This window comes from Myiozetetes cayanensis, unplaced genomic scaffold (assembly GCF_022539395.1).
Source record: "Myiozetetes cayanensis isolate MyiCay16 unplaced genomic scaffold, myiCay2020 scf3, whole genome shotgun sequence".
Taxonomy (NCBI): domain Eukaryota; kingdom Metazoa; phylum Chordata; class Aves; order Passeriformes; family Tyrannidae; genus Myiozetetes; species Myiozetetes cayanensis.
The window spans coordinates 50,922,824-50,946,113 of NW_026087521.1; the positions used below are offsets into that span (position 1 = coordinate 50,922,824).

The 23,290-nt window shown below is 50.9% G+C and overlaps 2 protein-coding genes across 3 annotated transcripts in view; one reads left to right on the forward strand and one right to left on the reverse strand.

Annotated features, from left to right (window-relative positions):
• Positions 1-23,290, forward strand: part of RPL3 (ribosomal protein L3) — a 263,879-nt gene that overhangs the window by 229,872 nt on the left and 10,717 nt on the right. The window lies entirely within an intron of this gene.
• On the reverse strand, positions 1,601-22,512 carry SYNGR1 (synaptogyrin 1). Of its 2 annotated transcripts, none has more exons than XM_050324179.1 (4): positions 22,302-22,500; positions 10,448-10,685; positions 8,900-9,045; positions 1,601-6,386 (listed from the first exon to the last, which is right to left on the reverse strand). In XM_050324179.1, the coding sequence occupies exons 1-4, from the start codon at positions 22,398-22,400 to the stop codon at positions 6,168-6,170; spliced, it is 702 nt and encodes a 233-aa protein (XP_050180136.1). In that variant the 5' UTR covers positions 22,401-22,500; the 3' UTR covers positions 1,601-6,167. The 2 variants fall into 2 exon arrangements, with proteins under 2 accessions (XP_050180136.1, XP_050180137.1); XM_050324180.1 differs by lacking the exon at positions 1,601-6,386 and adding an exon at positions 6,393-7,662 and having other exon boundaries at positions 22,302-22,512.

Here is a 23,290-nt window from a genome sequence, read left to right on the forward strand (position 1 = left end):
TGGATGAAAGGTGAACAGCATGACTGAACAACATTCCATGGGGAGCAGGGAGCTTGAGGCAGCCTCGGTGCAGTGCTCCTGTAGACACTTGGAAACCGTACACAATGGGAAACATTTGTAAGATCACCAGCAGAAGCCATCACATCACATTTAGTTTCTCTCAACCGATCATGTGTGAGATACATTCAGGGAGATTTTTTCTGCCTTGTTTTAATGATAACGGAGGCTGGGGATGGAAAGGAAAGTCATGATTTTTGGCAAGGCTTGCAGGAGGTAATATGGAAAAAAAGAAGGGTCTCTCTGACCAGAGCCTGCTTGCTGCACTGGCTCTGCTCCTACGGCAGACAGAAGGGTGGTGGAGAGGGTGGTGGTGTGAGCCCTCACGCAGCTGCACCCGGAGGTCTCCCCATCTACCTCTACCACCTTCAGCCTGACGCTTCCCACAGGTACAGGTGCCCTAATGCTGCTCCTCACTTTTCTGCAGGCCACTGTTTCCAGGCATGCTGGAATGGCAAAGAAACAAGATGGGGCAAATAGCACCCCCCAGAGAGCTGGAGAGCCAGTGTGGAGAGCTACTGACAGAGGAAGGGCTAATGACGAGAGAGTGCTGATCCCTGCAAGACAGAGCCAAATATCACTGCAAAACAGTTTGTACAGAGCTTTAGGCCAGCTGGATCTTTGAGGGAGGGAAATGGAGTTGTTTCAGTTGTGCCAAAATGTATAATTTTATTGAATTCCTTGATACACTAAACAAAGTCTCATCTCTTTGAGTCCTGGGATTATGTGACCTTTTTTTAAAAAAACCCAGCTTTATAATAGAATTATGCTTCTGGATGTCATGGCTTCAGGGAGAAGCTTCAAAACATGACTCATAAGCACTTGAAATACCAGAAAACAAAATTAAAGAGATTTCAAAGTATTAGAAAACACAAACTAGTAATGTTAGAGTCTTATTCATCTGAAATGCTTGCTTTTGGCAACATCTTGTCTCACCAGTTTTTAATTCCACCTATTGCCAATACAGACATTTGCCTTTCTGTGGGCACAGTATCTCCACAACACATCCACCCCAAAAGCTTTGACTGTAGGAAGGGTCTTGTCCAAACAAAGATTAATCACGAAACGGATGGGTTGGTCCATCAACGCTTTTGCATATAATTTGATGTGCAGTTCCAATGTGTGCTCAGTTGTGTCCCTGAGAGGGGAGACAGTTTGGAGGACTAGATAGAGCCTGCTCACCATCATGTGCCTCTGCTTACTGCCCTCAAACCCCACAGGGGTTGGGAAATGTGATACTCAGGTATGTGGGTGACAGACTCATTACAAAAGGATGAGAAGGAAGCTTTACCTAAGCATTAGTGTGGGATGGGATTTGGAGTTTCATTTTTATTGCAGAGACCATTGAAACAAGATCCTTTTTAGTGGTGGGCTACCAATCACTGACACCCACTGTCAGCAGTGTCTTGACAGCTTGTTTCCCAGAATTTGATTATGTTTTGAAAACTTGACGCACTACACCAGACGCCCGAGCAATGGTCAACACATAGATGAACAGAGGTAAAGACACAACAAGGGATAAACAAATCTGCTTCCCCAGGTGTGGAAATACAGTTATGTGTTTTCATATAGGTTTGTATCCTATATTCCTCCACGTCCCCTTCCTCATACCTCCTATTGCCATATCCGTTTCACAGTGAGAGCCCACTTCTAACGTGGCATGTCAAGTTCCTCATCTTCTCCTACTGATTAGGTAGGAGACACTTGATGGTGTGTAATTTGAAACTCAGGCCAAGTAAAACAAGTAACCATTAGCTCCCTCTGAAACATCTCAGTCAGGGCAGTTCTTTAGGTCTCTTTCCTCTGTTCAAGCCACTGATTGTCAGTAAACTTGCCAGCTTGGCCATGGAGGAGCACGGGAGCCAATGCTCCCTAGCAAACCAAGCTGAAAAAAACCCCATCCCTCCCCAGAGAAGAAAATCCAGACCACTTTTTTTTTACATATAGTTTGGTTATTTTGAACATCATAACTTTATTGAGACACCAGTAGTTACCACCTTCACTTTGTTAACCACAAATATATAGGACATTGTAAACACAGGTGCCGAGGTGGCGGGGTTCGCTGTAGTTGGATTTCGGAACGGACAGGGGCAGGGGGACAGGGAGGAGGGGTGAAGGGACACTCGGGCTTAGACAAGACCACTCAAGAGGATCCTGTATGCAGCAGGCCATCCATGAGTCATCATATATACGTATATATGTATAGCTTTATATTATACATCTCTTTAAATATATATATATAATATATATACTATACACAGGCAGTAATGTGGCAGGGGAAGGGGCAGGGCAGCCCAGGTGGTGTTACAAATGCCACGCAGGCAGCAGGGAGTTGTCTGGATTGATGGTTTGAACTTGCTGCATGAGGTGGCCTCACTGGGCTCCTTGCCTTGTACCTGCTCTGGGGACCGGAGCTGAGACTCCTGTGGGAACCACCCTGCAATGCTGTCTTCCCAGGTCCTCCCAAGTGCTTGCGAGGGAGCAGGGACAAAGACACCTCCTCCCCTGAGGGAACTGCCAGGAATATGCAGAGAGGAAGGGTGTGTGTGATGAGGTGATGAATAGGGTGGTGGTGAGGATACGGGTGAGCCAGGGATGGGGACAGGTCAGGAGGCTGAAGTCACAGATAGAACTGGGGTAAAGTTTCCTCATCCCTTTGCCCTTCAGAACCTCTGCTTCCATGAGACACTCCCTTACAAGGGGACTTCCTAAGATAAGAAGACGTCAAGGGGACATTGTTCCCAATGGGGGATGGTAATCCTCTATAATCTGGACAAATGGCAGAGGGGGAAGAAAGCTGCCTTATGGTTTTGCTTATACAGCCTTCCCTCTGATCTCCTAATCTGTACAGTGGGGCTGATATCACCCACATTTAGAATATAATAGGGACATGTTCTAGCCAGCTGTTCAGGTCTTGCCTATGATAACCAGAAACAGGCAGCACCTTATCAGAAGCGCCTAAGATAAGATAACCAGCCCTTTGGGTAGGTCTGTATGTTTCATCAGCTGCAGAACAAGCCAAATGCCAATGGAAATTGCATTTTGCATTTTACAGAGCTACATGCAAACAAGGAGACTCCCACCCCCAGGTCTGTCACCACCAACCCTCCACTGCAAAGGCTGAAAGCACATCAACCCAAGGAGCTGTATGTCTTCTGCCATGAGCAAAAGCAAGAAGTTGTCTGAGTATCTACTGTTATAGTGTCCTCTGCCACACCAATGCCTTTCCTACAATGCAAAGCAAGGAGGAGAGGGACAGAGAGAGGGGCAATAACCCAGGATGAAGCCACCTGGCTCCTGTCTCACTGAAGTGCTGGCTCTGAGGGGGAAGCTCATACCTGCCTCAAGCCCATCTGAGACCATCAGCTGGTTACATGAGGGACATAAGCCAAAGAGGATAAAGAAAACCTTGCTCATTAGTCAGCCCCAAACGGTGTTTAGTCATCTACGTAACTGATGGGAAAAGGGTATGTAAGGTGCTCCTGCACTACACCCCAAAGCAGAGCCTCAGGAAGACCCCCACATATTTTCTATACCTCTCCCTATGCACCTGGTCCCTCACTGAGGAGAGGGACCGGTGCTGGGCAGTTCCATCCAAAAGGAAAACACATTTTTGTGCTGAGGGCTGGTTATTTATAGCATCCTCCTCCTCTCGGTTCCCTCCCCACACCCCATATGAAAGCATGAAGGATGACACAGATGAGTCTGGGTGAGTACAACTAATTTCTCTCCTCCTCCACCTCATCATTTGTTCATTCTTCTCCCCCAGGGGGAGACGGACTGCAGGGAGCTCCCCCCACAGCCACAGTCATAACAAACCCCTCTCAAAAAAGTAAACCCATCCCAAGCCTAAATATTAGGCTGAACCCACAGAAAATAAAGCTCAGGGGCCTTCCTTCCAAAAAACACCCCTCCTATTTACAGTATTGCGTTCACTCACAGCTCCAGAGCAAGGGATGTGTGCCCAGTCATTCCTGCTGTGTCTGAGGGGCTGGCTGGTTCCCCTCTCCTGTCTTCACCACTGGGTAACTACCAGCACAGTGGGGCAAGCCATGGGACGGACAAGCCATGGTGACAGCCACCAGCAGCACAAGTCTGCTGGTAGGAGCAGGCAGAAACCGTGTCTATATACAGCAGAGAACACCGCCCCACTTCCCTCTTTGGGAGCCTGCTGCTCTACAGTTCCTACCCCATTCCGATCACTGTGGGGGAGCTGGGAAGGAGTCATGCTGGGAGGAGGGAAGGACTGGTATCTCTTCCTCCAGAAGAGGTGTTCACACAGCCACAGGGCAGACCTGTGTCCCATCCTCCTGACTCCTAAGGATGCTACAAGGAACAGGCTGGATGCTCACTGGGGGCATCTACAGATTTTGGATTTGCTCCCCATCTCTGCTACGGGGACCAGTGTTGCGTCAAGCAGGGTGGCTGCCTGGGCAATGGAGCTCCTCACTGCTGCAAGGTCAACCCTGCATCTTGTGCTCTGAGAGATGTCTGTGCCAGGGACGATTGTCCAGGTAGCTACTGCTGAATTATTTCCCTTCAGGGGAAATCTGGGAACCTGTCTTCACACACAGACCTTGCTTCTATCCTAGAACAGAGAGTGGGCTTCCACAGCTGTGTCTTTACTTGAAGAAAATAATAAGGAGTAATAAGGAGTGTGGAATGATATCAAAATGAGCTCTATTGAAGAGTCACTGCTGCCACCTAGGTGAGGCTTTAAAGTCAGCCAGGATCTGAGATGCTGCAGAAGAGCACTAAGGTATGGTCTATGGCAAGTACAGAAAGACCAGTCCTCAGAGAGCTCAGTCTGGCCCCCAATTCTCTGCACACCAAGACCTCCTCCCCATCTGAGTGGGAGGCAAAGTGCGGCTGTGCAGGGCAGGATCCTTCCCCGCTTGGTTGCACCCCTGTGCAAGAGCCAGATGCATGCTGGCCATTCCAGCAGCATTTCTTTCCAATTAGAGTCCTGCTCCATTCCTGTGTGCTACAAGGATGGCATCAGCAAGAGGCTTTGCAATGTTATAGCAGAGGAACAGAGGAACAAAGGTAAGGACCTGAGGAGCAAAACTGTCTTTCTCCTCCTTCTCCTCCTTTCTCCTCCTTCTCTGCCCAGGATGAAAGGACAGCTCCCCTCTCCCCCTCAAACTGACCCAGCTGGGGTCGAGGACTCTCAGGGGCCCCAGAAGTCCACATCCTCCATCCTTCCTCCCAGGGGCACTGTATCTGGGCCCAGGGACTGGGCATGGCTCCCCTCCTGCCTCATCGAAAACTGGTGTTGAGAAGAGCAGTGAGCAGGATGTACAGCTGAGGGGAACCACCTCCACCTCAGTCCAAGGGGGCTGGATCTCATGGCACTGCCCCTCTGCTCTGCTCAGTCTCTTGCTATAACCTAGCCTGTGATTCCTGATTGTACCTGCAGATCTTCCTCTTTCCCTTCCCATTTTTTCCTCTTTGTGCTCCCACCACTCCAATACCACTTCTTCCCAAGCCCTCTAAAAATAAAGCACCTCTCCCTCACTAGCATGTGGTAGAGAAAAGCCCTCATCTTTACTGTTCCTGCTGCCCTCCAGGCCCCATCCTCACACTTGTGCACACTGACTCCAACACCACTCCCCTCCTCGAGCCACCAGGTACTCCAGACCAATTTGGATGCTCATACATCTACTCCAGCCTTTAGCAACACCATCTCCTCTAGGAAGATCCCCGGTTCCTCTGATTTCTTCCCTTCTGCCTTCAACACCCTCTCCTTTACCCTGTTGGTACCACAGCCCCTCTCCTGCCCACCAGACACACTCTGCCATCTGCAGCAAAGCAGGAGGGAGAGAAGGAAAGGGGGGACCTTCCTGTCACAATGCAGATTTGGAGAAAATTTGGTTCTGGCAGGTAGCTTGAGGGGAGAGGAGAAGGAAAAGGTGATGGGGAAACCTTTTTTTCTTTTTTTTTTCCTTTTTTAAAAACAATAAATAAAAACAGATGACCCAGAAGGCTGGAGCATAGCTGAGAGCCACCTCTAGTACCACTATGCACGTGTCTGGTTTGTGCCTCGGCTTTCTGCCGGCAGTGGGAAAGGGGGCAGAAGGGAAAGGGGAAGGGAAAGGGGCATCGGTGGCTCAGTAGTTCTGCGTTTGGTACCCCTGTGTCTCGGTGTCGAAAGCATCTGCTGGAGGGGGCTGCTGGTATGTCCCCACCGCATCTGTAGCATCCTCCTCGTTCGTGTAGGGAGCATAAGGCATGCCGGAGTCCTGGCTTGGGTCCATGTAGTCCTGGGAGAAGAGGGCCGAATCGGCACCCAGCTGGAAACGCTGATATGCCAGGAATGCCTGGCCCACCTTTAAGGGAGGAGGTGGAGGGAAGAAATGGGAAGCAGAGAGGGGAGGGAAGAGGAGAAAAAGAGGGGGAACGTACCGAAAAAGAGAAACAAACAAAAGTGGGGTTAGTAGTGGTTACGGATTAGTGCGTGAGGCCCGCCTGGCGGAGCACTGGTGAAAGACCCCAAGAGCATGGAAGTCCAGGCTGTCCCACAGAAAGCACGAGCTCAAGAGGAGAGAGGAGGGCTGGGCAGGGATGGCTGCAAGTGCAGCTGGCTGTGTGCAGCCTGCCAGGGCTCCCTGCTCTCTCTGGGATGTGATGGGCACCTCCTGCCTGGCAATGGGGTTTCACCAACATGGCACAGATCGCAGAGGCTCAGTTGGCACGTGTTTATTCCATTCTACCCCTCCTGCCTGTGGGAAGGCAATATCTGCCTCAGCAAAACCACAGCGGGTTCAGCTGCTAGGCTGGATTTACGCTGCCATTTGGCTTGGAGAGGCCAGGAAGGAGAGCAGGATTTGACACAAAGTAGTGAGGTAGAGGTCACCCCCTGTAACCCCTTCACCAGTCAACATCCACACGGTGCAGCACAGACCTTGGGAAGGAGCAGCAGCAGGCAAGGTGGCTGCTTCCCAGACCAGGGGTTGGTCAGCAAACAAACTGCTGCCTCCTGCCCCAGGCACTGCAGGCAGGACACCTTTTGGTGGATTGAGAGAGCCCTGGGCACAGGGTTCAGCACTGTGGACCCCAGCAGGCATGGTTTGTTGTCCCAGAGCATCCATGATCGAGGTGAGCAGTCTAGCAGGTGATGGGGGAAAAGGTTTTTGGAGAGTGAGGTCTGGAAAGAATTGGAAGAGATAAAGTGGTGGGGGCAGAGGGCATCTCCTGGCTGAAGTATTAGGTCTGAGCAGTCATCTAAAGGAAGGCACAGTGGTGTTACAGAGCATTAGTTAGGGTACGGGTGAGGGAGAGAAGGAAGCAGAGGAGGAGGAGAAATTGCCGGTTCCAACTCTCCAGAGGGAGATCCCCCATTCAGTGGATAACCCCACTCCAGTTCAATGGCCCATGTCTTCCCATCCCATGCCCTGTAGTGACCACACCCCCAAGGTCAGGGCACTGGAACCGGCTCTGCTCAGTGACCTCCTCCAGCTGCATCCCTTCACCCCTTCCCCCAAATTCTCCCATCAGCAAGGGGCACTAAGGCAGCAAGGATGGGGAGTTAGGGAACAGGGTATTGTATTCCTCCTGAAAATTAATGTCTCTGAGTCTCCGGAAAGCCAGAAATGCGAGGCTGCCCTGTGAGGAGAGAGAGTGGTGTAGGAAGGAAAATCAGTAAGGAACCAGGTGAAGAAGATGCCTGTTTAGTCACTCACAAGCCCGTGAACTGGGGAGGACCACTGCAGGTGATGGCACCTTGCAACAGCCTTGCTCCTTGTCAAACTTTCTGCTGGAGCTTGTAAGGGGATTTTGGCAGCACTCAGTGCAGGACACAGCTCATGAAGGGAACACACACACTGCTGTTCCTTGATCCTGCTTGGTGTGACCTTCCTCTCCAAGAGCTCTGTGGTCTTATAGCACCCTTCCTATTTGGACCCTGCCCCACGTTACGGCCTGTAGGAAGGGGAGAAGACAAAACCACAAGCACTTATGCATGGAGACAGGGCTAAAATGCTTTCATGCTTGGCACTATCCTGTCACTTCAGAAAAAATCACTTGTGCTTGGTGCTTTCAGAGGCAGGAGGAAATCATCAAGGATATTTATATTTGCACACGACAGTTTTTCGAGGGAACTAGCAATAAAGAACTGCTGGGGAAAGGGTAATCTTAAGACAGCACCATCACCTTCCTAAGAGACGACCCAGTGAGGCAGTGCTGCAGACAGGCAGCCCAGAGGGACGCTCATTGCAGCCTCTTGTGGCCAGTGGTAACAGCTCATATGACAGGAGCACAGCAGGAAGGGACATGGGTATAACCCCTGCCCTGGAGCTCCCTTCTCTATTTAGTGTCTGTGAGGTGAAAATGCTGCTGAAGTCCCCTGATGCACAGGGGAAACAGGTTAACAGGTTTAACAGAGAGGTGATGGATGCCCTATCCCTGGAAACCTTCAAGGTCAGGTTGAACTGGGCTCTGAGCAACCTGATCTAGTTGAAGGCATCCCTGCTTATTGCAGGGGAGTTGGACTAGATGGCTCTTAAAGGTCCCTTCTAACCCAAACTATTGTATAATTCTGTGATAATGGTGCCTGGGGAGCAGGCTTGTCCATGGTCATACTGGAAGTCTGTCAAGGACACTGCTTAATAGGATATGGGACTCTCTTTCCCATTGAGCTTGTAAATGCTCTAAAACCTTCTTTCACGTAAGTTTTTGAGTCCTTGTTTCCCAAGTTTATCTCCCAACCTGCTTTTCCTTCTCGGAGGCCATGTGAACTGAGATCCCAGAGGGAACCAACCACTCTTAGCCAGTCACCTTCCATTCCCCACAAGATAATACAGTACACAGGACATTTGATCCAACATCAGGACTCTGTACTCACCCAGGTGAAGATGGAGAAGAACGAGAATGTGATGGCTGCTCGGGCTGCATCCCCTCCCTCATTCAGTGGGTTGTCCTCTTCTTTTGAAGCTTGCCACTGGTTGGTTAGAAAGCAGAAGCCAACGAACCAGAGGAATGCCCAAAATGCTGGGATGGACCACCACGGACATGCCAGAGGGGAAGGACAGAAGATATGTGTGAGCAGAACATATACATATCAAATTTTTCTGGAGATTTCAGCCCTCTGAGACCCACTAGTATGTTGCAGACTGGGCCAAACTGACTGCAGAGCCAGTCTAAGCCCAAGTGAACTGGTAAAGCTCACTGATGGCTACACTGTCAAGGTGACAAAAGGTGTCTGCAGAAAGTACCCCTGGAGAGTTCATTTGCTTGTGTTTGGTTTGATCACAGGACTTGCATTTGGCCTTGGGAGGGAGCCTGAAGGGCTTCCAGTACCAGAGCAATCACCTGGGCTGTCTGAAACAGCCACTGCTTTACAATCTCGTCCTGCAAGGACAAGCAAAGAACAATTCCTTCCATGGGAGCTCCAGAGGAGTGGGAAGTAGCTGGCCTGCAGTTGCACAGAGACTGGCTTTTGTCAGGACAGCACAGCCCAAGGACTCGCATCAAGGAAAGGTGATGAAGGATCATTAACATGCTGAGCCCCCAGCACAGGGTGAAGGTAAAGGGTAGCCTCAAGGGGGAATTTAATCTCTTTGCCAGGTGCAGGCAGATACCCAGCAGTGGGGGAAATGGACATTCCTAAGCAGCACCAAAACAGGGCTCAGTTACTCCCCTTCTCTTGTCAGTTGTACAAGGGACTGCCGGGCAAAGGGATAACTGTGGACAAACCTGCAAGCCCAATGTCCTTAGCAAGTTCTGATGTTTCATCTGATCCGGCCCTCACTCCACTTATGGCCCCTCTGGCATACTCTGAGGAGGGCCTGATGTTGACCAGTTTGCCTGAATGGCTGGAACAAGCCAGGAGAGTGACTGAGGATGACAGCACGAGAGCAAAGCACCTCCTCGTGATCCTGCTGACTGGCCTTACACACACACTGTCACTCTGTCTGTCACTGTAACACACTGCTGGGGATGGAGAGATCTGATGATAAGTTAGAATAAGTGTCAGGGATGGATGAGGTCCTGAACAGTTATTCATACAGAGAATGCCAGGTAACTTAGGAGGACTAGTTAAGTCAGCCTGCATTAATCCCTCAACTTTTTTTCATCACCTGGAGCTGGAAAAGGAGGAAGTACCTTCTCCAGAGGCATACACACTTGGTCTTAAGCACAAGGATGCAGGGAGCCAAGACCTGCTGATCCTAAAGGGCTCCCTGAGCTACACCTACGGAGAAAAGCTGAGAGGCATGAGCCAGACTGTCTGAGAGGAAGAGAAAGGTAAAGAGAGACAGAAAACCTGAGAGAGCAAGGAACCTAAAGACCTCCTTGCAAGCAAGGACCTGACCTGAAGGGCAGCAGAAGCTCCCTGTCTCTCCCTTGCCAGCAGAGGGGAGAGGCACTACGGCCAACCAACCAGGAAGCTCACCCGAGACTCCGATATCCGAGAGCACTGCCTTCTTGCGGTCCTTGACGCTGCTGATCTGCGGGAAGTAGGCATCCAGAGCCAGGTAAAGAAGGCAGCTGAGGAAGGCGAGGACACCCACGGTAATGCCATAGTTGCATGCATTGTGATTGCGGTTGAAAATGCAGTGCTCTTCTGACTCGTCCAGGCGGTTCACGTACCCTTCATTGACAATGGAGCCAAACACCACGATGGAGAATATCTGGTGGGGAGGGAGGCAAGAGACATGTCAGGGCAAGCCCCATCTCTCCAGACCAGCACATAGGAGTAGGGGACAGACACTCTTTGCAAGCACATCTCTGCTCTGCTGAGCTCCCATCCCACTGTCTTGCCTGGGCTGTAGCCACAGGGAATTTACTGATAGTCTCATTTTATTTCTGAGGATTAACTTAAAATAGGACATTTTTAGATTGAACCTTTTTATCCATCTGACCTAAAGCGATGCAAAGCAGTTGCAATCTGGAGTAAGGGTGGCTTCCCATAGACACACAGGGAGGCAACACAGAGTGTAAATTGGGATATGGTTTTGGTGCGGGTTCCTGCATACAATGGCTTTCAAGTAGAGGAAATCCTCTTAGTCTGCACTTATTCTCCCACTCACTCCTTTCCCTTCAAGGCATTAATTGTTTCTACCATGCATTTGTTCACTGATTTTATCCATCAAGCTACTGTGCTCTTTTCCCCATCCACCCTCCCACAATCCACAGCCCTGCTTGCTCTGCAGCTCCATTCTGCTGGGCTCCCATTCTCCCCATCTCCCCACACATCGTAGACCTCTCTCCACCAGTCTTCCATCAGCTCAGTCTGTGACACCACCTATCCTTCTGCCCACTCACCTGTATGCCAACACCCTACAAGCTTCCCCACAGATTTTAAGGGCCAAACATCCTTCCTCCAGGTCTGCCTGTCAAGGCCACTGTGAGTCCTCCCTACCCATCGCCACCACTGCCACTGCATGTTATTTTAAATCAAGTAGAATTAAGGATGAGTCCAGGTAGAAATGCCCTAATCCGCAGTTGCTGGTCTAATCTTTGCTCACAGGCTTAGCCTTCGTCTCCTGCCACAAGGCTGTCCCTCTTTGACACAGCAGGTTCACCAAAGCAGAGAGCTATTTACAGCACCCCTGGACCTGCATCTCAAATAAACAGCTTCCCCTTGCAGCTACAGGAAGATCAAGGCAGCATGTACAGATTTTTCTTTGCAGGGCATCTGGAGACTTTCAGTAGGAACAGCCCATCTGCAGGCTGCCTGCGAGACCCTCAGGAGACAGGAAATGGGACCTCAGGCATGGGTTGAACTTACATCTAACTAGGACATCACCAGGGCACTATGCCAGCCCAGGAGATGTCTGCACAAGAAGATCTGGCACCCTTGGAACCGCCACCCAGTCCCCAAGGAGAAGCAGAACACAAGAACGTGAAGAGGCCAAGTCTCCTGCAGGGAGTGGAGCTAAGTCTGAGTGTTTGCTAGGTCAGAAGGACTCCAGTACCACTTAACCCAATCAAGCACCAGAAGACAACCCAGAAAGCAGAAAAGTAGCTTTGTGAGTTCAGGAAAAATTGTTGATTAATGACAACCCAACACACCACTTATCATTGGCGGGGTTGGATGCCTGAGATCCACGGCACAGATCTCTGCTGTTTGGCCTGAGGCTTCAAGAACGAGAGGAAAAACCTTACTCACAGTCCCCAACAGCCCTTGGGCAGATACTCAACACCAACAGTGTTTCACCTGCCAAACTCCAAAAAGTAGCCACTGACACAGATATTATTTTTTCACCCCAAGACTCACAATTGGGTCACACTTGGGTTGCTGAAATTGGGTGCATTGCACTAGAGCAAACTAAAAATAAGTCGGGAGCTGGTGTTCTGAAGTTCAGAGACTGTATGGGTTCTCTGAAAATTCATGAGAGCTTTTTAAGCGTAGAAGTAAAACAACTGATTTGTCTTCCTCCTTCCTGAAAATTGAGATTGATCATATTTTGCAGAAATTGCCTGTGAAAATTAAATAAGAATCTCTTCTGCCAGAAGCAAAGGGTTGGTCTTCAAAATTTCAGCCTGAATGGGATGTCTCACACACCTTCACAACAGGCTGGGCTGACAGGTCTGCCTGGAACCATTGACAGTAACATCCTGTTCCTCTGGCCTGAGGGAGAGCCAACAGACTCCTGAAGTGACATCCCAACATGGGGCTGTGACCACCACCGATGCTGACACCTGAAGTACCAACCTCCATATATTGTGATTGCAAAGTGGGTGTCCTGTTTTCTGCAGCACTAGACAGAAAGTTTATCTTCTGTTTCAAAGATAAGGAACAGCCTCAAAAGTAGCATAGTCTGGTGTTCAGTTTTGGTTTAGGGCTCAAAAGTGGTAAAATGTTGATTCCCTGAGTCAGATCAACCCTTGCAACAAGCTGTATTGTGAGTCTCTGCTTACTCATTCGAGATGAATGAACTTCTGTAATGGCCTCTCCCCAGAGACACCTCTGTTTACTCTGCTCATCTCCTGATACACATCTTCCCTCTGCTCTTATCTTTGGATTTACTGCTTGGCCTGGAAGAACTCTCATTTGTGAGTGAAAGAAGCAAAATAATTCCTTTTTGCATTTTCTATTTCATACCTTTTTATGCTGGCACGTCATAAAGGCCCAGCTCAGAGTCACAAGACCAAAGGAACATCTCTCTCTCCCTAATTTTCAAGCAGAGGTGGCATTCCTAACTTCCTTTCTCCATCTTCAGTCAGCCAAGACACTGCAGCTTCTCTCCTATGAAGAGAAACCTGTTTCATAGCCTGGAGGTGCCCAAGGTATGATTTACAGGCAAACATCAGATTTCAGATGATCTTTCTGAGTTTTCTGGGGAGATTCCACTAAGTGTGTTCTCACCTGTGAGCAGAACAAGACACTGCAGATGCTTATCTTCTGTGTCCTGAAACAGCTACCCCAAAGTACTCTCTGTCCTTAGGGAAGCTTTCAATGGACCAAAGCACAGTAGCTTAAGGGATATCTCCTTCTATCTGTGTTTTCCTCACCATTGGCATCAGCTCTGGTCCATGCTCCACTTCCCAGCACTGCAGAGAGGGGGCTTGCTTCCTTTGCCAGCCTGTCATCACCCTGACAGCGCAGCAAAATGCTGTGAGGACCCACTGAGCACAGAATCCTTGAGCTGGGCTGGATAACACCAACTGGGCAAGAATGGGCAGGCTCAACCAGAGGTTCCAGACTGACAGGCAGAGCTGGACAGCAGAAGAGGCAATTGCTGCTGCTGCTAACAGGTAACATTGACTGTTTTATTCCTGTGATGTCTACACCCAGAAACTATTCTGAGGAACAATTATCGTAATTATGAGAGCTCAGATCTTGCAGCCCTAAAGGAGAAATTGTTGCACACTTCATCCATGGCAGCTACTCCTTGTTGGTAAGGAAGCAGGTGGGTGGAAGCTCATTGACGTGGCAAGTCATCTTTGAAAGAGCAAATATTTTTTATTTCCTTGATTTCACAATCCATGCCCTGCAAAGATGATCCAAGCCACAAGTGCAGCATGAATGACTGCCTGGATTATAAACAAAGAACCAAGTTTTCAAGAATGAAGCATTTATGTTCCCATTCCCATCACATCTGTAGCACTTCTGAAGAAATGTCAGCAACCAGCAGCACTGGCACAAGACTCTTACCGCCCTGCATTATCACTGCTTGTTTCTTCTCCCCCCATTTGGCATAGCCAATCTTCGCTGCACAGAGTCTTGCCTACGGCCACTGATGAAATGGTCCAAAATACGCATCCAGCTGCAAAGATGAGGTGAGGAGAAGATGGCAGGAGTCTTCTTCTGATTGAGCATCGAGATGCAGGTAAGTGGCTTGTCCACAGGCTGACAGGAGGCATCCCGAGACTCCCATCATTTCACTCTGCTGAGGGAGGTATTAGCCACTTTCCTGTGCTTGGTGAGAAAAAACAGCCAGCCATCCCCAGCTTTGGGCACCTGAGCGGCCTCATTTCTTCAGCGAGGCTGCTTAAGTCAGCTAACAGGGCTTGAAGCAACTAGATTTTTTGGTTGAGATTTTTAGGTTTCTTTAAGCCTCCAAGAGCAATGTTATTTGGGCAGGTGTGCAGACTGTCTGGAGGTACACATTTAATGACAGTAATATATTACACTCAAAAAAGGGACAGAAAACAGCACTTGGAGAAGATCTGACCAACTCAGCCCTGCTCCTGAGACCCAGCTTTTCTCCGCTTCACCTCTCCTTAAACATTACACCCACACAGGTTGTTGCAATCATTTTCCTTGACTCCTGTTTTCATCCAAGAGCTCCAAAGACACCAAGTGAAGCCCAGAGCCAGGTGCACTGCAAAGCTGACAGAGATAGAGCAACTTGCCAAAAGACGCAGCAAAATGAACTTAATGCTTAGCGCTGCGGGGAGGAGATGGGGAGAAGCTGAGAGGTTTCCTCTCCTCGTTTCTCACGGGGCTCATGCTGGCCATTACAGGCATGTAAGGGCTTACTACAGTGAGAAAAGTGCAGAACAGGCAAAATTCTGCTCCTACCAAAAAATACCTTTTTTTTCCCTCTTGCTAAACTTGCTTATCTTGCCAAAGCCAAAGGTGAGAGGTGAGCCCTCAGAAGAGAGGTTTCCAGTCCCTCCCCACTGCAGGCTCAGCCCTGCAGGGAGCTGGGCAAAACCTCCTGAGCATCATGTGAGGCTTTCCACCACACTGCCCATCCCCAGCCGTGCATCAGATGCTCCTGAGCATCATGTGATGGATGCAAACCACAGCCAGCCTCCGGCAGTGCACTAGGATTTTCCTGCTCCTCATCCCAGGAGTTTGTCATGCTGCCTCCTGACTTCATCCCCAAGATCCCCAGGATGGCTGTGGTGCGGATGAGGCTGAAGAGGGTTTCTGCTGAGCTGCCTGTCTGGGCTCACTGCAATGCCCTCTGGCCACAGCCTCTGTCGCACTGCATGCTGCCTCTCCCTCTTCCCCACCCCCTTTTTATCTTGTTATAGAAAGGAAATAGTTTGGTGACATAATATTCCTTGTGGGACTTCAAATCAAATCCCCCTCGGGAAGAATGAAGCAATAACCTCTTCTGAGTCTGATCTGGTAATGACCAGGAATAAATCTGTTTAGAAAGAAAGCAAGAGCAGGGGAGACCGCAAAGGATAAACTGGCAGAGATGATCAGTCTTTCATTTTCATTCAGCCACTTGCAAATGGAGTCTCTGGAAAGCTTTGGAGTGCCCTGCACAGACATGGATTATTATTACTGTCATTAAATCTACTTGTATTTAGTTCATTTCGAAGAAAACATATGCAGGTTTTGAGACGCATGGGACTGGCAGCTTGGAAACAGGCGGCCTCTATTTATTCCCTCCAGCCGGCACCACACAGGCAGCAAAATCTCCTGCCCACGGTCTCGACAGCGTGTCTGAGCCCTGTGCGGGTGCTGGAGGGGGCCAGTCTCCCCATACACAATTCCCCTGAACATGGGACAGGGGAAGAGCATGGCTATGCCAGCACTTCCCTCCCAGCTCACCCTCTCTGGCCATCAGCCACATGGCACCAGCTCCCAGCTCACCAGCTGAGGCTGAGCTGGAGCAGGTGACTGAAGGGAGAAAGGCTCCGAATCCCTAATTCCTGCCACGGGATCTGGGACAGGCTTTCCTGGCCAGCCAGCTTTTTTTTTTTCACACATGGTTTGGCAGCTGACAGGCCAGCCATTAACCCTTCTGCCTCCCACCAGACCTGTGCCCAGGATGATCTTCCCCGACACAACATCCCAAGCCCCGGGTGATGATGGAGCAGCCATGTCTGCAACCCTGGGTAGGAAGGAAGAACTCTGCCATTGGAAGATGCCCATGGTGTAACAGGAGGCTGAGCCCAAGAGGGCAACTTCAGGAAACTCCGTCCAGTCCCATAGGTCTCATGTTCTTCCCCTGGTGAAAGACCATCTTCTGTCCCATCACGACTCCTGGCAACTCCCCATGACCACACCTCCATGGTGGTATCCATGTCTTGTGTAGTCCCAACATTGCTACGTTGCATCTTTTTCCATAAGGAAGAGTTCAGTTTTCTTCCTAGCAACACATCTCTCCCTCCTTGGCTTGGCTGTGCCAACCTAGGCAGAGAACTGCACCCACTGCCACCTGCACCTGCTCCTCTTGCAGCCTCATGAGTCCTCTCTGCTGCCTCGTCCTGCCACAGCTGTTTGCCTTGTCCCATCACCGTGCAGTTTCTCTGCTTCTCACCTGTGCGCCTCTCATGTTTTGAAACAGCAGATTACATATGATTCTCTTATCATTTGTTCATGTTTCTGACTGTCTTTGATTCCAATGTGCTGCTTCTCAGATCTTTATCTGCCGATGCCATTAATGAGAGATTTGTTCCTGCTCTAAGATTCTTCCTGGAAATGCCATGCGGGGAACAACACAACCTGCTGTATCCAACCTGAATCACCGCGCAATTGTGCACACTTATTATTCATCCTCTAACATGATCTCTCACCTAATCCCAATGACAACAAACTCCCAAAAACCCTTTTGAAGCAAACCTAGGGATGGGCACTCCCTTAAAGAACTGTACCTAAGGCTTGACTGAAAGAACATGCTTTGAACCTCTGTGTTTCTTTCATCATTCACCAATGTATCTCACAAACACACTGCAAAAATCAGGTGGAGGAGCAGAGGCAGAGAGCATGAGCTATGGTCCAGGAACATGGGAAATATCTCAGCTAAATTTACCTAGGACAGAAAGAAGGTGGGAGCCCAGTTGCAGCTGGTTTCAGACTAATGAGGCCCCCAAACTCTATAATATAATGGCCAGTCTTCGCAAGCGAAGATCCGGGGAAGGTCTTTACACCTTCCAGCCTGCGCATTGGATTTTTTAGGTGAGACACAGTGTGCGCGGAACTGAGCCCACCCTTTAATCCTAAGGTTCATCTGCCGGGGCCAAGCGAGCTTGGACGGTGGCAGCGAGGTCCTTAGGACGTAGGTGGGTTGCCTTTTAAGTGGCAGCGAGGTCCTTAGGACGTAGGTGGGTTGCCTTTAAGGGCTAACGAGCCCCACCTGCCCGGGAGTGGCCCTGACCGGGAATCGAACCCGGGTCTCCGCGGTGATAGCGCGGCGCCTTTACCCCTAGACCACCAGGGGCTCCTAACTCTAAGGCTCAGTTTAACTGCCATCACAAGCCCACATTGGGTGTCCTTGAGAAGAGGTAACTGGTGTCATAAGCCAGGCACAAGCATGGCAAGCCAGGCTGGCAAGGGAGGAGATGGGGCTCTCTGCCATGCTGTGACTTGTGCCCATCCTCCAGCTTGCCCATCCTCCAGCCTGTTGTGGAGCCATGGATGTGGTTCTTGTCCTTCACTGCCTTCACTGCCTTTTCTGCTCAGCCAGAGCTGTTTGGGATGTACCATGCCTGTAGACACAGAGGACAGCACTTCCTGTCCCAGTTCGAAAGTCTGCAAACTCCTACCAGCCAGGGGACACAGTGGCAACAGCAGCAGGTAATGGAGAAGATGGAGAGCAGGCAGCACCTCTCCTTACCAAACCTCCCTTTGGAGGGGCAGTGACCTTGGCATCAGAAGGGGCTCAGGACCTCATTTGTGTGACAAGTTTTAATGGGCTGCTTTGTCTGTGCAACTGTGGTTGGAAATACTCTTACTCAAGCCCACATCCAAGCAAGCTGGGCCTGCTTCCAAAAAGCGAGTTACTTTTGCCTTGTTAGGCTTTTACACCGAGCAGTGCATCAGTTTCTCCAGCAAGCAGGTTTCCAAGCAGACAGGAGCACCTGGAACAACCTGTTTCAATTAGCTTTTTACTTATTTATGGCACCAGCGCTACATCCAACGCCTGCGGGTTGCAAAGGAGCCATCCAGCTCCCATGCGCCAGCTGCGGAGAGCACTGCGGGTCCGGGCGCAACGGGACTCGGCAGGGGTGTGCTCACACTCACCTGCTTCATTTCAAGAACAATCCTGGAGCTGTGCAGCTCCAGCTTGGTGTAGGTCACCCAGCTCCACAAGCTCCAGCGGTAGCACCAGTAGCTCCAGCTGCTGGGTCACCTAAACAGGCTGAAGGCAAGTCAATATACCAAAGCGGTGCAAAACCAACCCATGCACCCACGTCTTGTCTGCTGTGGGGCACCAGAGCCACAGAGTATTTTGAGTAGGAAGGGACCCACAAGGATCACTGATTCCAGCTGGGGGATGGACCCCATGACTTTGGCATCGTTAGCACCATGCTCTTACCAGCTGAGCTAAACAGCTGTGAGATGCAGCTCAGCTCTGAGCACGTCTCTGTGCTGCAGCTGGCAGCAAGTGAAGTGGCATGGCGTGGAGCACTGCCTTGAAAGACCAGGACTGCGAGTAAACTGCAGTGGCAACATTGCAACAGAGTAAGTTGCTTGACTTCTCTTCACTGCCGCCACTGGGAATAGGGAGAAAGTTGTTCTGCTCTTCCCTACAGAGAGGTTAGGAAGCCTCTGGGATCTTCCAGCAACACACTGCTTTTGTCAGCAAGCCTCAGTTCAGCTAAATTGGACAAATCCCTTCCCTGCAAGATCCAGATGCTGTTGGAAGCACCTTTAGAAGAGATGCTCAGGAGGGATTGCTCCATAGGGCTGTTTCCTTGCTCTGCAAGGCACTATTTCATCCAGGCAAGCACATCTGGGAAAGGCAGCAGCAGAGAAACGGCTTGAGCTGAGGCTGAACATCCAAACCTGACACACGTGCCCTGCAGGTCCACCACTGCTCACCAGCACCCATAGCAGGCAACCTTTCTATAGGGAGATGCATACTTATTCCACCATGCCCAACCTTCAAAGCATCCACGAAACCTGAGCTGCCTCACAACACAGTCATGGTGAACTGATGCTCCAGAATTGCTAACCTCCTTCCATAGTTCAGCATTCTCCTTGTCAAATTTATCTTGTCTCCTCTTCAGCAAGGAGCAACATAAATAATCTTCGGTCATCTCATCTGCTCCTGATCCTACAATTCTCTCGAGAGATTTGCCACCACCTGAGTTGGGCTGCGAACTCCCTGGGCAGGAGCCAGTTTTGGTTTCTGCTGGTAAAAAGCCATATGCACCTTCGTGCCATCATGAAGTCTGCTAAAAGGCTGCATGACCTGAGCACAAGGTCACTGCCTGAGGAAGCGATCACGAGAATTTCTGCTCTCAGTGAAAGCTCATCACATGAAACAGGCCAAAATGAGCCTCCAGCTTGCCCTGGGGAGACAATGGACCAGTCACAACATGAGCAGGATAAAAGCAAATCAGATTTCAGGAGATGGCGGGCAAAGTACTTCCAGTGTGTGCAAGAGCAGGTGAAAGGAAGGACTCTCATAGAGACCACAGGGAGGGAGAGCCCTTTGCCACCAAAGAAGTTTGGCTCACAGAGCCTGGCAATAGAAAAGCTAAGTACAGATGCTATCACGATCTATAAATACACTCAGGGGAAAACACCATTTAAACTGAAGGACACAAGATCACAAAAGCAAATGGATAAAACCCCAGCCATGAATAGATTTATGGTGGAAGGCCCTGACCATTGGAGCCACTGAGCACTCTCCCAGACAGAGTGAGAAGGACAAAAAAAACAATGAACTAGTCTTTTTTTCAGCAAAGTTCAACCAAGTTATGGAAAGGGCCATAAAGGGTATGATGCTTGTGACAGCCTGAGAGAAGACTTCACTACCCACAAGGACCCGTCTCGGTCTCAAGTTAAAAAAAAGACCAAAACTACAACTAAATATTTGGGGTGAGCTTGTGGCTTCCCTGTTTTGTGAAAGGAGAGAGGCTTGGGAGGCCAAACAAGACCAAGCCAGTGGAAAAGCAGGAGGAGGAATGCATAGACTTGCACCATAATGGCCATGCCAGCCTCCCTCGTTGGACCACTGACCTGGAGCACCTCCAGCTCCTGCAAAAGGACTTCAATTTCCATGGCCAAGTGAAGTGCCTGGGGTAAATCCCATCCTGTCCTCTGTCAAGGTCAGATGAGCAGGGGGAAACAGCGCAGGGTCCCAAGGAGATGCCAGTCCCTGAGAAGTGCTTCTTGCCTGGGGAGACCTTGCAGGGCACAAACCTGAGCTCAGCAAGCAAGCTAAGAGTGTACTCTGAAGCAGACTAGGTGCCTAATTAAACAACAAACATATTTCTTGTTCTCTCTCCCTCACTGGCGCCTCTGGGAAGCCAAAATCCTGCAGTGTTTGGATGAAGGGGAAAAAAACCCACCAGACAGAGTGGCAGAGAGAAAAAGAGGAAATTCTGCCACAGAGATTAGCAGTGGGAGAGCCTTTGTAGGTCACATCACGTCCATCATCCCTGGGCATGCAGGCTGGCTCCACGCCAGCTACCCAGGAGCGGGGGCACGCATACCCCCTCGCCTGGCCCCCAGCCACAGCCAGCCCGCTCCCAGCGTGATGTGCTGTAGTGTAAACAAGCTCAGGCACATGGACAGACAGACAGAATGCCCGCATTAATCACGTCCTTAGCTGTCTTGGGGCTCTAGAGCCGCTCTCCAAGTCACGTCACCCGGAGGGGACATCACCCACCCACTCGGCTGGAAGGAAAAGGGCTGCCTCCCCACCACCAACAGGGAGCCAGGCCAGCCACCTTCCTTTTTCCTCCTCATTTCCCCCACCTGGCACTGCTTTTATTTTCCCAAAGCCAGCCTGCCACCTTTCCTCTCAGCTTCCATGCGCATGTGTCTCCTCCACTCTCTCTCCCTGCCCTCCCTTCGCCGCTACCGGCCGAGACCTCAATCTCTCCCCCGCCAGCTCAGTGCTGCAGTTCTCGCTGCCTTAATCCCAATGACCTTCTTGCACATATGCGCCGGCCCCACGGGCAGCCATGAGATCCATGAGATCGGCATCACGGGAAGAGGAAGAGACCTTCTTCTGACACCCCCATAAGACCCCCCTTTCCCTCTGCCCCCTTCTTCACAAATTATGGAGATGAAAACATTACAGGGAAGGGAGGTTTGGGGGGGTGAAAGGATTAGGGTAAAACACATAGGGACATTCAGCTCCCATAGCCACCCCAACTCACCTCAGCACAGCCTGAGCCCAGCACCCCCTGACCCACAGGGGAGCCATCCCAGGACTGCAGCATTCTCCCCTATCCCAGGTTCCCCCTGTCACCCCACATCCTCCCGGCATGTGCCAAAACCCCACAGGCATGGGAGGGTGAGAAGACACCCCGCCTCAAGCCCAGACCAGCACGGAGATGGGGTCATGGTCATTCATCCCTTCTCCCCTAGGGAAGAAATCCCCAACCAAACTGCTCTCGCCCCATAGGGCCCTATATCCACACATCTAGATACGTAGCTGTACATTTTTGTGCACACATATATGTAGCTATATATGGAGTTTTATACATACGTATATACAAACCCAGAGATAGATCCATATATCCAAACATACCTACACACAGATAGATATATATAGATATAGATATATAGATATATATACATATAACAGAGATAGAGCTAAAAACAGTTATGGAAGTATACCTCCACATCTGTGTGTGTGATGATCTAGGATGTGTGGACACATATTGACATACGGATACACATGCATATATAAAGCATATAATAGTAAATATATAATACATAACAGCATATTATTATAGTATATAATGGTATGTAACATACGGCATAACAATTTTATATATATATATATATGTGTGTGTGTGTATAGAGGCAGGTGTGTAGGAAGGTCGGGGTTGGGGTCGATGGGGGGAGCCCCGCGCCCCTGCAGCCCGGCGGGACGCCCCCCGCCCCGGTGCCGGTGCCAGTGCCCTCCCCGGGGGCGGCGGGGCCTTACCCAGGAGACGAACCGCAGGAGGGTCTGCGGCTGCCGGATGAAGGCCTGCGGGTCGAAGGCGCCGCCGGCTTTCCCCGCTCCGAAGGCGCCCCCGTCCATGGCGGCGCGGGGGTGGGCGGGAGGCAGGCGGGGGGCTCGGCGGGCGGTGCCGGGCTGCGCCGAGCCGAGCCGGGCTGCGCCGAGCCGCGCCGAGCCGAGCCGTGCCTGGCAGCCCGGCGGCGACGAGCCGCGCGCTCCCGCCCACGGGGACGCGCCGCGCCGGGAGCGCGCACCCACCTCTTCCACAGCAGCACCCCCCTTCGCCCCGTCAACGCTGCCGCCCGCGGCACATCGCGGCGGTCCGGGGCAGCTCTGGGGGCAAGGCGGCGGCGTCCGTGGGGCTGGAGTGTGCGGGGGGTGCTGGGGGCGCGGGCACTGCGGGTTGCAGCATGGGGGTCTGCGGAGGGAGGGGCGAACACCTCCCGCTACAAGGTCAGCCCACCCCAGCGCCCCTGGGAGAAGATGCAGGGGTGATACCACGCTTTGCTTTGGTAGGGCCTAGCAGAAGCGCGGGGCCAGCCCCCCAGCCGCTCACACTCTCAACTTGGCCCTAGTGGGGCCACATCTGGAGTGCTGTGTCCAGTTCTGGGCTCCTCAGTGTACTGACTGAGAGGGAGTCAAGAAGCTACTGGAGAGGGTCCAGTGGAGGGCAGTGAAGATGCTGAAGGGTCTGGAGCATCTCACGAGGAGACACTGCAGGAGCTGGGCCTGTTTGGTGTAGAGAAGACTGAGGGGGGGGGTCTCATGAGTGCATATAAATATCTCAAAGGCAGGTGCCAAAAGGATAATGCCGGACTCCTTTCCGTGATGCCCAGTGACTGGACAAGGAGCAATGGCTGCAGACTAAAACACAAGAAGTTCTACCTCAACATGAGGGAGAACCTTTTTACATTGAGGGTGGCAGACCAGTGGAACAGGCTGCCCAGGGAGGAGACATTCAAAACCCACCT